This window comes from Martes martes (assembly GCF_963455335.1).
Source record: "Martes martes genome assembly, chromosome: 1".
Lineage (NCBI taxonomy): Eukaryota > Metazoa > Chordata > Mammalia > Carnivora > Mustelidae > Martes > Martes martes.
Window position 1 is genome coordinate 55,098,481 of NC_137888.1, and position 13,809 is coordinate 55,112,289.

General features: G+C 35.7%; 2 protein-coding genes across 2 annotated transcripts in view; one reads left to right on the plus strand and one right to left on the minus strand.

Moving 5' to 3' along the window:
- Positions 1 to 10,763, minus strand: part of CIP2A (cellular inhibitor of PP2A) — a 34,962-nt gene extending 24,199 nt beyond the window's left edge. Inside the window, exons 1-7 of the mRNA XM_080820318.1 lie at positions 10,565 to 10,763; positions 6,269 to 6,416; positions 4,104 to 4,216; positions 3,192 to 3,286; positions 2,360 to 2,456; positions 1,486 to 1,608; positions 1,190 to 1,335 (exon numbers count right to left, since the gene is read on the minus strand). Of these exons, the coding sequence (XP_080676444.1) occupies positions 1,190 to 1,335; positions 1,486 to 1,608; positions 2,360 to 2,456; positions 3,192 to 3,286; positions 4,104 to 4,216; positions 6,269 to 6,416; positions 10,565 to 10,672 (830 nt within the window). The 5' untranslated portion in view covers positions 10,673 to 10,763. The remainder of the gene's footprint in view (positions 1 to 1,189; positions 1,336 to 1,485; positions 1,609 to 2,359; positions 2,457 to 3,191; positions 3,287 to 4,103; positions 4,217 to 6,268; positions 6,417 to 10,564) is intronic.
- A 292-nt stretch (positions 10,764 to 11,055) lies between these two features.
- DZIP3 (DAZ interacting zinc finger protein 3) overlaps positions 11,056 to 13,809 on the plus strand; it is a 105,110-nt gene continuing 102,356 nt past the window's right edge. Inside the window, exon 1 of the mRNA XM_080815154.1 lies at positions 11,056 to 11,173. The gene's annotated coding sequence lies outside the window, so the exon portion shown is untranslated. The remainder of the gene's footprint in view (positions 11,174 to 13,809) is intronic.

Consider the following 13,809-nt stretch of genomic DNA (forward strand, 5'->3'; position numbering starts at 1 on the left):
TGGAAACTGTGGAGAGGCTCCTTCCAGGATGGTGTAAAATCCTTTCCTCTTAGGGCGGGGCCCCTTGTCCCTGCCTGCCCTTTTCCCAACTATCCATTACTAAGGTGAATGCTTCTTGGTTCTGTAAAACAATTAACCATATGGGTAGTGGTCAACCTTGTCCTAGTGGTTAGCTTTTGCTTTTTTAATGTTTAGATTCTATGTTCTTTAAAATCTAGGACTATGTCTTTGTACAGTTTCTGGATTCCATGTTCCTCAAAGATAAGGGGCTATGTGTTCAAATTCCTGTTTCTGCTAACACTCCCACCTCCCCCAATACTTGACCACAGCAGGGGCTCCATAATTATCTTCTCATCTGTGAATGATTAATTGAACTCTTTGAAGCAATTTCTACAATTTCCTAACCCATGACCACAAAGCAGCAGAAGCACTGGGAAAATTTAACTTAAGATATAAAAAGGCCATGGGTTTCTGGGGGGCTCAGTCAGTTAAGTGTCCAAGTCTTGACTTCGGCTCAGCTCCTGATCTCAGGGTTGTGAGATCTAGCCCTGTCTTGGGCTCTGCACTGGGTGTGCAGACTGCTTAGTATTCTCTCTCTCCACTCCCTCTGCCCTTTCCCTACCCCTCAAAAATAAAAGCTATTAAATGGCCATGAGCTCTTTGGAAAACAGTTGATAAGTGATCTCAAAAGATAAACGATCACATGAAATGCCACTGAGATAGAATGGGCATATAAACATATGTTCTCATTTTACCTTATGACAGAAGAGAGGCACGTGATGAAGAAAATGCTATTCATTTTTATGCAAAAAAGACAAATATACTGACATGAATGTCCCTATAATAACAATGTCTTTCCAAAAACTATAATGTTCAAGATTTAAATCTGATGCTGGAAAAGATTAATCAAGATGTATACACTTTAGAGAGTGATACAACATTATTTATCTAAGACAAAGACTGAAATACACCCCTCCCCCATGTTCTTATACTTATACATTTCAGGCCAGAAAAGCAAAAAGAATGGGAATAAAGCACATCAAAACATTTCAATTGAGCCCCTTGTTCATTAGTAGAATCCCAGTTTACTAAATCTGAAAAGGCAGTTTTATTCATCACAAACATATCCTGGTTCATTGAAAAGAAAAATAAAACAAAGCAAGTCTTAAAATTTGTCAGAGAGCCATACCTGGTAAGATAATCAGCAATTTTGGGATTCTTAAGGAGATCCATCAATAGATCAACTGAATACTTCCTAGTTAATGTGCCATCACCATTTATGAGTATATTAAATATTAGCTGAAAAGTCTGATGAATGTTTCGAGCATGGAACAGCTTAAAAGCAAATTAGGGAAAGTATATCATACAAAAAAATTTAAGTTGACACCATTCTAAAACTTAACAAAGTCTCAGTAACTTTAAAAATATCAGAGAATATACATTTCAAAACTATTTTCAAAAATAATAAAAATAAATCATATTTACCTTTTCCCCAACCTCTTCATTTAATGTCAAACTGGATAATATTGAAAGTGCAAACACAACCACAGTTAAACTACTATGGGCCAGGAAACTTATAAGAGTTCGATAAAAAGATTTCACATTATTCTGAGAAAGAAAAAAAATTTTAAATAAATTAGAATAAAAAATATTTAGTTTTATATTTTGGTTTAGAAAGTGTATCTTGCACAGAGTAGGTAAACTTTTATTAAACATCCTTATCAATTTAAGATACTACTTAAACACTTCTATGGCTCAAGACAACTTCCACCTCCAAAGTACCTCCAATACATAAACAAATGAGATACTGTTTAATTTGAAATAAACAGGTAATATTGGATATTGCACAGCAGGGGAATTGTTCACAAAGTACCTTAGAGAATCAATGAAATTTCTTGATTCGACATATTTCTAACAGTGGTTCAGCTAACTTAACTCATGTGCCTTCACCTCATTACAAGTGCTGGTAGTTGTAGTCATTTATTTATGGATCTTTCTGGTGGAGTTGCCATTGATTTTGTGGATATATAAGATCTGAGGCAAATGGGATTGCCAGCGATGTGTGTCCTTTCTATTAGTACAAAATACTTTAGCATATCTTGAATTATTCAGTGTAAGAAATAATGGGATGCTGTAGAGAAGGAAAACTTCTAGTACTCAACATTTTTATTAATACTTACCATCTTAAATACAACATGTGCAAAGGTTGGAACACATCAAGTTAATTATGTGTCAATCTGTTTCTTAAGTTTGATGAGTCAGATGGATGAGACATGAAAATTGTTAATTTTTTTTTAAAGAAAAATATGGACATAATTTTCTTTAAGCATAGAACCCACCACAAATATGCAAAACTTACCAAAGTCTTTATGTATGTTTGAACAGAAAGATTGTGTCGACAAAGATTTGCCAGTAATCCTAGACAAGGCATTGTTAACTCATCTTCAGAAGACTGACTGTTGTTTTAAGGAAGATAATAAAAGATAAAAGCATTAAGTTCATTCTAAATTACTCTATTTTATAGTAATTTAAACTCCTTTATGCAAAAAAATGATTAACATGTGAAGACAGTCAAGCTTTGAATATTGATCATTTCATATTCTGAAACTAAGTGATCTTATTCGATTATAGCACACAAATATGGAAATAATTGTCAGAATGACCATGTTCTATCTCATTCATATATTCTCCTATCAAGATTAAACATAAGCGGGGCGCCTGGGTGGCTCAGTGGGTTAAAGCCTCTGCCTTCGGCTCAGGTCATGATCCCAGGGTCCTGGGATCGGGCCCCGCATCGGGCTCTCTGCTCCGTGGAGAGCCTGCTTTCTCCTCTCTCTCTGCCTGCCTCTCTGCCTACTTGTGATCTCTGTCTGTCGAATAAATAAATAAAAAAAATCTTTAAAAAAAAAATAAAAAAATAAAAAAAAAAGATTAAACATAAGCATAAAATTTTCAGTTGCAACAGTTTTTTTTCTGTTCAAATCAATTCATTTCATAAATTATTGTCATGAAAATTAAAGCTGCTTAATACCATTTGATCTCTGAAATCATCTAAGAGGAGTAAAGAAGAATTGGAGTCGCACTCAATTTAAAAAGTTGGAAAATATTATCTAAGAAAAACCAAATTATTATAGTTTTACCTTAAAAATAAATCAACAGATTATTTGGTTACTGCTTGGTTGCGTACTCACATATGATCTATCAGGAAGGTAATTAATTCATCTATATTGGCACCAGAATGGAAAATTTTGACGTTGTATGTTAATCTCTGCAGAAGCTGAATGCACTGAGAATAAGAAAATACTAGTGAATATAAATATAAAAACATACTGTATGCTTTTAAGCATGGACTTCTAAGCACATTCTGAGCATGTCACCATTTTAGGAAGCAGAGTTTAGAGCAAGAATTTTTCTATTTCTTAAAATGGTTCTGTCTTTTAAACATAAAGTAATGAGACTACTAAGAATTTTAGGGCTCATCTCCTGATTCCACACATTTCTATATAATCTATTTCAAACAGAGCATCTTGTCATCAACCTGGTTCACTTAACCATATTAAACATATACACACGCTAAAGCATATACATGTATATATTTTTTTCATATTTTGCCATCTTTAAAACCACATGTCAGATTAATTGGTGATGTTTTCCTTTCTTGCAACTGATGGCATTTTAGGTTCAACAAAATATCTGTATGAGACCTTTGAGTCTATGCAAAAGGAGACTAAATCTATAGCTTTAATTTTTTGTAGAATGTTTCCTCAGCAGACTGGGACTAGATGCCAACTCAATTTGCAATTTTAATACGAATAGCTTATATTTCAAAATGTTTACATCTGTGTTTTTAAGTCTGTCAAAGTGATTAGATTTGCTTTTCTTCAAAACGAATTCTAGATGTAGATAAGCTTCCCTTCTCTAGAAACTTTTAAATATTAGTACATGTGTGATTAACCAGCTCTTAAATTTATTAATGGCAAGAACTGTCCTATTCATGCAGGATTATGTCCATATATACACCATAAATTAGCAATTGACAATACATACTGTCAATTTTGATATGCAAATAAAGAAAGTGAAGAGTACTGTGTAGGTATGTGTACCTGCAAAAACACCGAATCACTATGGCAAGTGCTGCTCCGACAAACCACTCCTGCCAGTATGCTATTCAGGTTATATGTATTCTGAAGACAGTCTCTGGTTTCATTGTCTACAGCTGTAAATTAAGATAAAATGGCACCAAATATCATTTTTCTATATGATCTTCATGGATAAAAGATAAATAATTTTAAGTTTATTTCATATTAAATTTACTGTGCATAAGAATACCAAGTATGATATGGCTATTTTATTTATAATTACCTTCCAATTCAGAAGTTTAATCATAGAAATAGTATGAGCTGGAAAAGGAAAGGGAATATGAGCTTTTCCATTTTTGTCAGTAAACAAATGATTTTTCTATGTGGCCTAAATTAATTTAAAGGAAAAAACTTGCTTTACATATCTGGAAAAGTTTCGCAATTTAGAGATAATCATCTCAATTTTTTGATAATTTAAAACTGCTCTAGAGAATAAGTCTATTGGGCGCCTGAGTGGCTCAGTCCTTAAGCGTCTGACTTCGGCTCAGGTCATGATCCCAGGGTCCTGGGATTGAGCCCCACATTGGGCTCCCTGCTCAGCGGGAAGCTTGCTTCTCCATCTCTCACTCCCGTGGCTTGTGTTTCCTCTCTCCCTATCTGTCTAATAAATAAAACCGTAAAAAAAAAAAAAAAAAAAAGAAGAAGAAGAAAAAAGAGTAAGTTTATTACCTAAAAAATAAAACTTTCTAGTATCGGCCATCGAACTGAAAAATGACCTGAAAAGTCTGAGAATTAATTCAACAGAAATACACTAATATTTGAGCAAAAATACATAAAAATATATTGATTCTGATAGCAAAAACTTGAAAAAGAGCATACATGAGTACCCACCATTAGGAGAGTACTTGAATAAATTATAGTACTCTACAATATGGTACAAGGCAGCTATTAAAAAGACACCAATATGGAAAGATAGCTAACATATGTTGAGTGGAAAAAAAAAATCTGATGCTTTGCAACACCATTTCTTTAAAAACAACCAAAATTATTTGTTAATTGGTCACCTGGGTGGCTCAGTTGCTTAAGTGTCTGTCTTGGGCATAATTATGTCATAGTCTGGGGGTCCTGGGATCAAGCCTAGGAGTTGGGCTCCTTGCTTGGTGGAGAGCCTGCTTCTCCCTCTCTTTCTGCACTCCCCCTCCCACCATGCGTGCGCTCTCTCTCAAATAAATACAATCTTTAAAATAGTATGCTAGTTTATTTGATCTAAAATAATTTGTTATACCACTGAAAAAGATCTAGAAAGACACCTATCAAACCATTAAGAAATATTATCTACCAAAGTGGAAATGATAAGAAGAGTTGGTGGTGATGAGTAAAGACATTCTATTTTACTCTGTATCTGTGCTAACTTGTTAGACAGTAAGCCAGAGAGACTATTTAAACTTAGATCAATTAGATCAATTAAAAATTAAAGATTTAGTTCTTTAGTCTACTACTTACAGTACAAATGCTCAATAGTTCTATGTGGCTAATGACTACTATAATGGAAAATACATATATAGAACATTTCCATCATCACAGAATGTTCCACTGGGCATGATGATCTATGTTAATATTTCTGGATCACTGGGATTTTTTTATAACAAGCATGCATTAATTTTATCATACACAGAATTATCTCCCCTCTATTCCCAAGCACACATCAAGGAAAAAGGTACGCATGAAATGAAAATTTAAAAACTAAAGATAGAAAAAAGTAGAAAAAGCAACACCTGCATTTTTACCCTGAGCTCTGAGTTTGATGTAGTCTATCAAAAAAGGATTTCTTTTTTAATCACTAGCTATGACTTTTCTGAGTGATGTATTTAATACAGGCATTATGTGCATGCGTTTTTTTTTTTTAATTCAAAAGTAGGCCAGCATTTCCCAAGACACATTCTTTTTTGTAGACCCCTGAACCTTTGTTATGCTTTAGATTCTTTGTTCCAATAATTTCAAGAAAGGATGTGAACAGTATTCTTTTTATAAGGGATCCACAATGCAAAAAGTTCTGAAAGATCCGGCAATGAAAAAATCTTTTGAATGTGAATCATTCTCCAAAAGATACTATAACTCAATACACCCTTCACAAATATATTAAACTCAACATCTTCTAAAAAATGTGAAAGAGAAAGGAAATACATTACCTAGTTGAGATAGCAAGCTGATGATACTTAAGACCAGTGGTGCACTTATGCTTGGGTCTTCAAGTAGTTCCACAAGGCAACTCAAGCATTCACTTGGTAATATCTGATTTGGTGTAAACAATCGTGTGAGTTTCTGCCCAGAAATTACCTACAAAACAGTAATTAAAATGTGTTAGTTAAGAATTGGCAATTTCCATCCCTTCTCCAAGCAAATAAGAACTCAGTTTTCCAAGGTGCCCTGCCATGCTTTTTTCCAATTTAGAAAAGTCAAATGCCATTCCTTCTGCCTGGAAGATTACCTATATCTTTTCTCCCTAGCTAATGTAATCATTCAGATCCAAGTTTTAATTTGTTTCCTCCTGACCCTCTTTCACCAACTAGGTTAGGTTTGCCTATTACAATATCCTATAGTACATTATACTTTATTTTATGAGCTGACAAACTTTGACAACATAGCAATATTTATCCTCTTTAGTACACTGAACACCCTATGAAGGCATAGGGAATAAATCAACACTCTATTACAATATATTTACTGAGTAATTATTGAGTAAATAAGTTCCAGTATGTGCACTCCACCTATTTTGAGGGAGGCAATGCAAAGTAAAAAGTAGCTAAATCCAAAGATTTAGCTTTGGGACCAACTATGTGGTTATTCTTTTTGCTCCCTCTAAAGACAGTAGCTGAGCCCAGAAGTTAGAGATTACAAAAATAGAAGTTTAAAAAAAAAAGTTTTTAAGTAGCCAGGTCATGCATACACAAATTTTATTTTTTGGTTATTTCACTTTTACTCCTTTCTTATAACTCTATAAACCACCCTTCCCTTTCCCACGTGAAAAGGTAAAGCTGAGATTGAAAACCAAAAACAGTTGTCAGAGAGCCAGGTATTTTCTTTTCTTTTTTTAAGATTTTTTTATTATATACTTTAGAGAAAAAGAGAGAGCAAGAAGCGGGAGGGGGAAGAGGAAGACTGAAGACAGAGAAAAGCAGACTTCCCGCTGAGTGGGGAACTCGATGGAGGGCTTAATTCCAGGACCCTGAGATCTTGACCTGAGCAGAAATCAAGAGTCAGATGCTTAACTGACTGAGCTGCACAGGTACCTTGACAGCCAGGTATTTTCAAAAGGCTTTTCGAATTTTATTAAAAGCCTAACTTTTCTATAAAACAAAGTATCTTTTCCATAAGGATGGAAAAACAATTAGTTACCTTAGAACTAGATAAAATCTGATTCAAACACCTTTATTTTTAAAAAGATAAGGTCTAAACAGGCTGTTTTAATATCCCTCTAAACTTTTCTTTCTGTATCTCTCTTTTATTCCCTCCCCCAGATATCAGTTTTTCTTCTAAAGCTTTGCTGATATCTGGGGTGCCTGGGTGGCACAGTGAGTTAAGCGTCTGACTCTTGGTTTCAGCTCATGTCATGATCTCAGGGGCCTGGGATCCATCCCCGTTTTGGGCTCCGAGCTCAGTTTAGAGTCTGCTTGAGATTCTCTCTCCCCTCCTCGGCTGCCCGCTCATTTCATGTTCACTCTCCCTCTCTTTCTCTAAAATAAATAAATCTTAAAAAAAAGAAAAAGAAAAAGAAAAGAAAAAGAGTTTCAAAGTATCTGTTCCCAAGGAGCATATATTTTAACATTAAAATCTAAAAAGAAAAAACAGGTCCAATGGTGAAATTACACATTGCCAGTAGATATTTGGGGAGTAAGGAATAATCTGATTGCCCTTTTGCCTACTTATGAAGTTACACCTCCAAAATTAAGACATTTTTCTGCTTTAAATACAATTTCCCTGAGGAAGAGACCCATATTTCAACAATGTAAGTACTCTGCCATGTAATATTTATTTATTACAAGCTAAAATGTAAAAATCGCTTTAAAAATTTTCTTCTTTACTTGGATGTTTCCATGCAAATAGAATTTATTTTAGTAATAACTAGTATTTTAGCACTTACTTTGGCCTAAGCATTGTTCTATATATGTTAACTCTTTTCACCTTCATAATACCTATATGCTAGGTGCTGTTTTGCTCACGAGTAAACTGAGGTATACACCAAGACAGCAGCATAACTGAAAGTAATTGTTCCTGAATCTGTGCTCATAATCATTATGTAACATTAGTGCTATAAAAAACCATTAAGAATGAGACCAGCTCAGCTCTGCCAATCATAAAAAAAATTCAAAACTCAGGTTCTGCATGGGGCTATAAAGAAAAAATATTGCAGAAGTGCAGCATAATAGCAAAATCAATCTTCTCCTTTTACATGGTAACAATTTCTTTGTTTGCTCAGATATTGCTCTCATGAAGTAAGCACAAAGATATTTACCATTAACATCACCCACCAAAATGGTTAAAATTTAAAAATCTGAAAACACCAAGAATCTATGAGGATGAGTGATAGCAAATTTCATGCATTGGTGATAGGAAGGTAAAAATGGTGTAACCTGTGGAAAACTGCTTGGCAGTTTCGACTAAAACTGAACATCAACCTACCATAATCAATCCCACTCCTAGGTACATAAATGAGAGCCTATATCCAAAAAAAGTAAGAAAATGTTTACAACAGATTTATTCAAAATTCCACCCAGCCCTAGAAACCCAAATGCCCATGAACAGGAGAATGTCTATAAGCTATGGTACATTTATACAGTGGAATCCTACACAGAAATAAAAAAAAATAAATACTACCACATGTGCAAAATGCATAAATTTCACAGATTTACAGAATTGAAAAAAACAGACACCAAAGTACATATGTTATGAATCCACTTATCTGAACGTTATGAGAAGGGACAATTGAAAAAACCTTATAGGGGACTGGAAATATTCTGTACTGTGGAGCAGGTGGTAGCTACTTGTACTGTACATGTATGTTAAAAACTCAAACTCTTCACTTAAGATTAATGCACATTATGTACTGTATGTACATTACCTCTCTAAATGGCATAAAAGTTTTCAGTAAACCCCTTAAAAGTTCCGGAGTGCAGTATCAAGAAGTCAGTCTCTATGCCTCAAATTTCTCTGAGTCTCCTTCAATTCACTATAACATGGCTCTCAGATTCAAGGCATACCCATTTTTTCTCAAAGAGAAGTAATGTTTCAGATTATTATTCAAAATGCTGTACTACTACTTAAATAAAACTGCTCATTCTGTGGCTTCTGGAGGCCCCTAGGACATTGTTCTATTCTAACTGAGAAGCAAAGCCTTAGCATTTAACAGCTAGCATCATAATTATTAGGTTTGCAGGGATTTGTGAAATAATGAATGAAAAAAGAAAATGTACTCAGGAAGGGTGGGCACCAAAGTCATGAGGAGGAGCATCAGTGAAGCCAGAGAAAATGAAGGCATATTTAATGATGCAATTGTCTTCTCTCTGTAGTACGTATTTTGCTAATCTTTGATAATTTAGCTTTATATCCTATATCATATATCATTGTTAATACAACAAATAGAATATATTTTAAAATTATCTTCAATTCTACGTTAACAGAAGCTGTGAGAGAATTAAAATAAGCTTCGATTGAGCTAAATTGTTTATTAAACTGAGGCCATTGTTTGTTGGAATTCCATGAATATGTAATAAATGACAGATAAAAAGCCTAAAAACAAACAGGAACACAGAAAGCTGTGAATAAGTGACCTAGACAGAAATCAGTGGAACTAAGAAAAAGTAAAAGCTATTTAGCAATTTAGGCTTGAAAAACGGTGAGCAATATATTTTGGTTAAAAAAAAAAAAGGATTATGGTTCTGGTGGGATTGCTTCTTAACTCAAAAAAGTCAAATTTTCTTTTTTCAAATTTTAGTTCAACATGAGTTATAAGAAAAGCAGTAAGCAACTGGTTCATATTGTAAACTGCCTAAAGGACAAAGAATAAAACAAGTTTAATCATCACTTCCCATCACCTCTGCCACCGAGAATTTCTGTGTATTCTATTCTGTAAGGGCTCTGCTGCGATGGAACGACGGAAAACATACAGCTCCGAACTTTCTCCTCTATTAATCCCAAACACAGCTTAAATTCCCCTTTGTCACACCTTCCCCTCTTCCTAGGACTTTGAATAGTCACTCTTCACTCTAGCTGCAGTCAGCTGAACGTGGAGGGACATGGGGCGGAGCAAGAAGATGGGTAGGAATTCAAGGCTGACACTCGCCTTCCTTACTAATTCAAAATTACACTTGAAGGAGCGAGGAGCAGTCCTTCCTTTCCTAGGCAGAGGCCCCTACACTCCGGCCACACCGTGAACTAAGAATTTCTACAGGGAATCCCGTCTAGTCCCTCACCCCAGAGCCCCTCACCTCCAAGTGCCGCAAAAGCTGGGTGGCATTCGCTTCCGACTTAACGGCTTTATACTGACTGATGGTCAGGAGCAAGGACTTCAAGCAGGCAGTGGAGTCCATTGGCATCCTCCACAATCCCTCCTGGGGGCCGCCACCAGCCAGCTCCGGCCTCCAGTTCTCGCCGCGCTTTTTTTGATTTTTCAGCTCCACCCCCCTCACTCCCGATGCTTCCGGTTCCGGTAGAGCTCCGGAAGTCCCTTCCTCCCTGGGGAACGGCTTTCAATGGAGAAAGGGGAGAAGTGGGGAGGAGGGTCGAGGAAATCTTTGGGTTCACCAAGGGGGTTCGGAGCTGTCCTTCCAGAACCCCCTTCCCACTACCCACCGTGTCTTTGCTTAGCTATAAAGCCGCGAGGTTTCAGCTTCGAGATCGCGCGGAGACGATAAATCTCGCGAGAACTCTGATTGCGGCTCAACTTGCGAAGGGGCGGTTAGGCGGCGGGGGGGTCCTTGTTCGTCAGAGCTCTCAGTTTGTGTTTGCTTCTTCGGCCTTCACGCTGGAAGGCCGGTTTTTCTTTTGTGCGTGAACCGCTGCTTGAGAAATGGTCGCTTCCCCCTAGTCTAGACACGGTGAGGAGCTCTGAGGAGAATCTTGGGCTCTAGATTTTGAGGCGGCCTGGGAGGGTCCTCTTTTTAAAATCTCTCCTGTGTCCACCCTTTCCACCCAGGAATGTTTGTTTTTCAGAGTAAGCCCATGACTATCGGGATTCTGTGGCAAGGTAGTCATGCCCTTAAGATAGTCATCAAACTTATTCCAGAAAGCTAGGTCCTGGTGACTTCTGGGCCAGGTATTGCTGCGGAGGGTGTTCTCATTAGCGTCAGTTTCTGTAAGTGAAGGTATCTATTTTTATCTGGCATGATCAAATGTTTTCTGAATCTCGGTGTCTATGAATATGGCACTGTCGTTTGCGGTTTTTGATAAGATAATTATTGTGCATGTGTGTATAATGAACTGAGTAGCTGGTTCTGGAGGTTTTTTGTTTTGTTTTGCTTAATGTATGCTAATGGTGAATTTAGCTTTAAAAACCAGTTTGGAGAAAATTTTAAGAGTAGAGTCCATGTCCTTTTAATTAAATCATTCGTCATTAATCATGTTTTGTCAATGAAAAAATAGTTTTTTACATCACTACATTTCTAAAGGGAGGATTTCTTTTTATATTAAAAAAATTAGTTAAATCTGAAAGCTTACAATAATCTAGCCAGCTGAGACATACGTGTAGAAATAACTGGGTAATTAATATATCTATGCTTTCGTTTATTCTGTAAACAATTATTGATTGTAAAACGGATTAGAAGTCATGAGAGAACAAAGATGATGAAGTATCCCCTGCTGGGAAGCAACTGTCTAATTAGAGAAACATACTAAATAGGTAGTACATATGGAATTCATGTAAGTTAGAGGCACCATGCAGTTATTTAAAAAGTGAAGGCAGACTATGCTTACAAACTAGTTCCACCTTTTACTATGTGACCATAAGACAGATTCTCACTGCTTCAGTGTCTTCATTAGATAAAATCGGGCTAACATTAGTACCTGTTTAATAAGGTCAGTAAATAATTCAGTAGATCATTGAGAGCCTACAGTGTACTAGGTACTTGTCTAGGCACTAGAGATTTAGTGAATAAAAAATCCTATGTTATGGAAATTACATTCTGGTAGGGGAAAAAACCAGTAAGTTTTTAAGGAGAATGAGATGGAGAAAGAAAAACTAGCAGAATTCCTTTTGAGAGTAATGATGATTGGGAAAAAGAGAATTGTGAGGTCCGGATAGAGAAAGCAGTATTTGAGGAAGTGCTTCAACGAATTGAAGGAGAGAGCCATACTGTCTAGGGGAAAAGGTCCTGAAGTGGGACCATGAAGTTTTTCAGGAAAAGCAAGGGTTGCCACTATGATTGGAGTAGAGAGCAAAGGTGAGAGTAGCAGTAAAAATGAAGTCATGTCAGGTGGTATAAACCATGGTGAAATGAGTTAATCAACTTAAAGAAATTTAGAGTAGTTACCTGGCATGATTACGTTTTCAGCAGGTTTTATTTACATCTTGGTTCATTGGCAAATGCAGTGATAGCAGTTTGGTTAGTGTTAGACTTTTCACTAATAATAGCAAATGTGACATCTTCATACTCATTCTGAGCCAAGGGAAAAGGTCAAAGCTGCTAGTTGTAAATGCCATCTTTCCTTCAAATCCTGCATTTTAACTTAAGCAGTTATATAAATTTTGTTTTCTCTTCTGTAAAATATTCATTTTAATATAAAATAATGTCTTTCTCAAAAAACCTTTAAAAATTGATGTTGGAAGTTTAGTAGGTTGTACAATGATAGTAGCTGTGAGAAGCCCTCCATGTATTTAGGCAGAAATACAGAGCCTTATTTTAGGCATCAAAAAAGGGGGAAGGAGGAAGAGGAGATGAAGCTTGGTCCAGATGGCTAAAGGCCTTACTGTTCTTGATCCTGAATTCAGTGGTGATTTTTAGTTTTTTGTTTGTTTGTTTTTTATTTCTAGTTTTTAAATGGGGCCTGATCTAGTTAGGTTTGTGCTTTAGGTTGATTACTCTTGCAGCTGGGTGGACTATGATTTTGAGATGGATAAGGTTAGAAGTAAGGAGAATGTTTAATTTGCTGCAGTCTTTCCAAAGGATTACCAGAGTAATTGAAGTGGAAATAACAAAGAGGTAACAAATTGGAAAAATATGTATGAGGTGAAATTGGCAGGACTTAGTGACTCTTACTTCAGATGTGAAGGGTGGGATTTCAAGTTTCTAGTTTGGGTGATTGAGAAGATACAGATATTGCTGAGGTAGTTAATAGTATTCATGTGGTTTATGTTCAGTGAAATTTTATGTAATTTATCATATAGTCTTGTATTAAGTTTGTTCCAGGGCATTATATAATTTTTGTTAATGTGACTGGGCTCTCTTTTTCTCCTTTAAAATTTTAATTTATTACTACTGTAAAAAAAAAGTTGATTTTTGATATATCTTTTATCCAGACCCTGACTAAAATCTCTTATTAATTTTAGTAGAGTTTTGCTTACTTTCTAGCTGCATATCATCTGCAAATAATAATTTCATCTCTTCCAGTATTTGCTGTCTTTATTTCATTAATGTACACCAAAAAAATGGAATAATTATGGTCACATTTAGTCCTTATTAATTGAGTGGGAATGACCAGTATTTTAACACTTAGTATAATTTGTGCTATTGGCTTG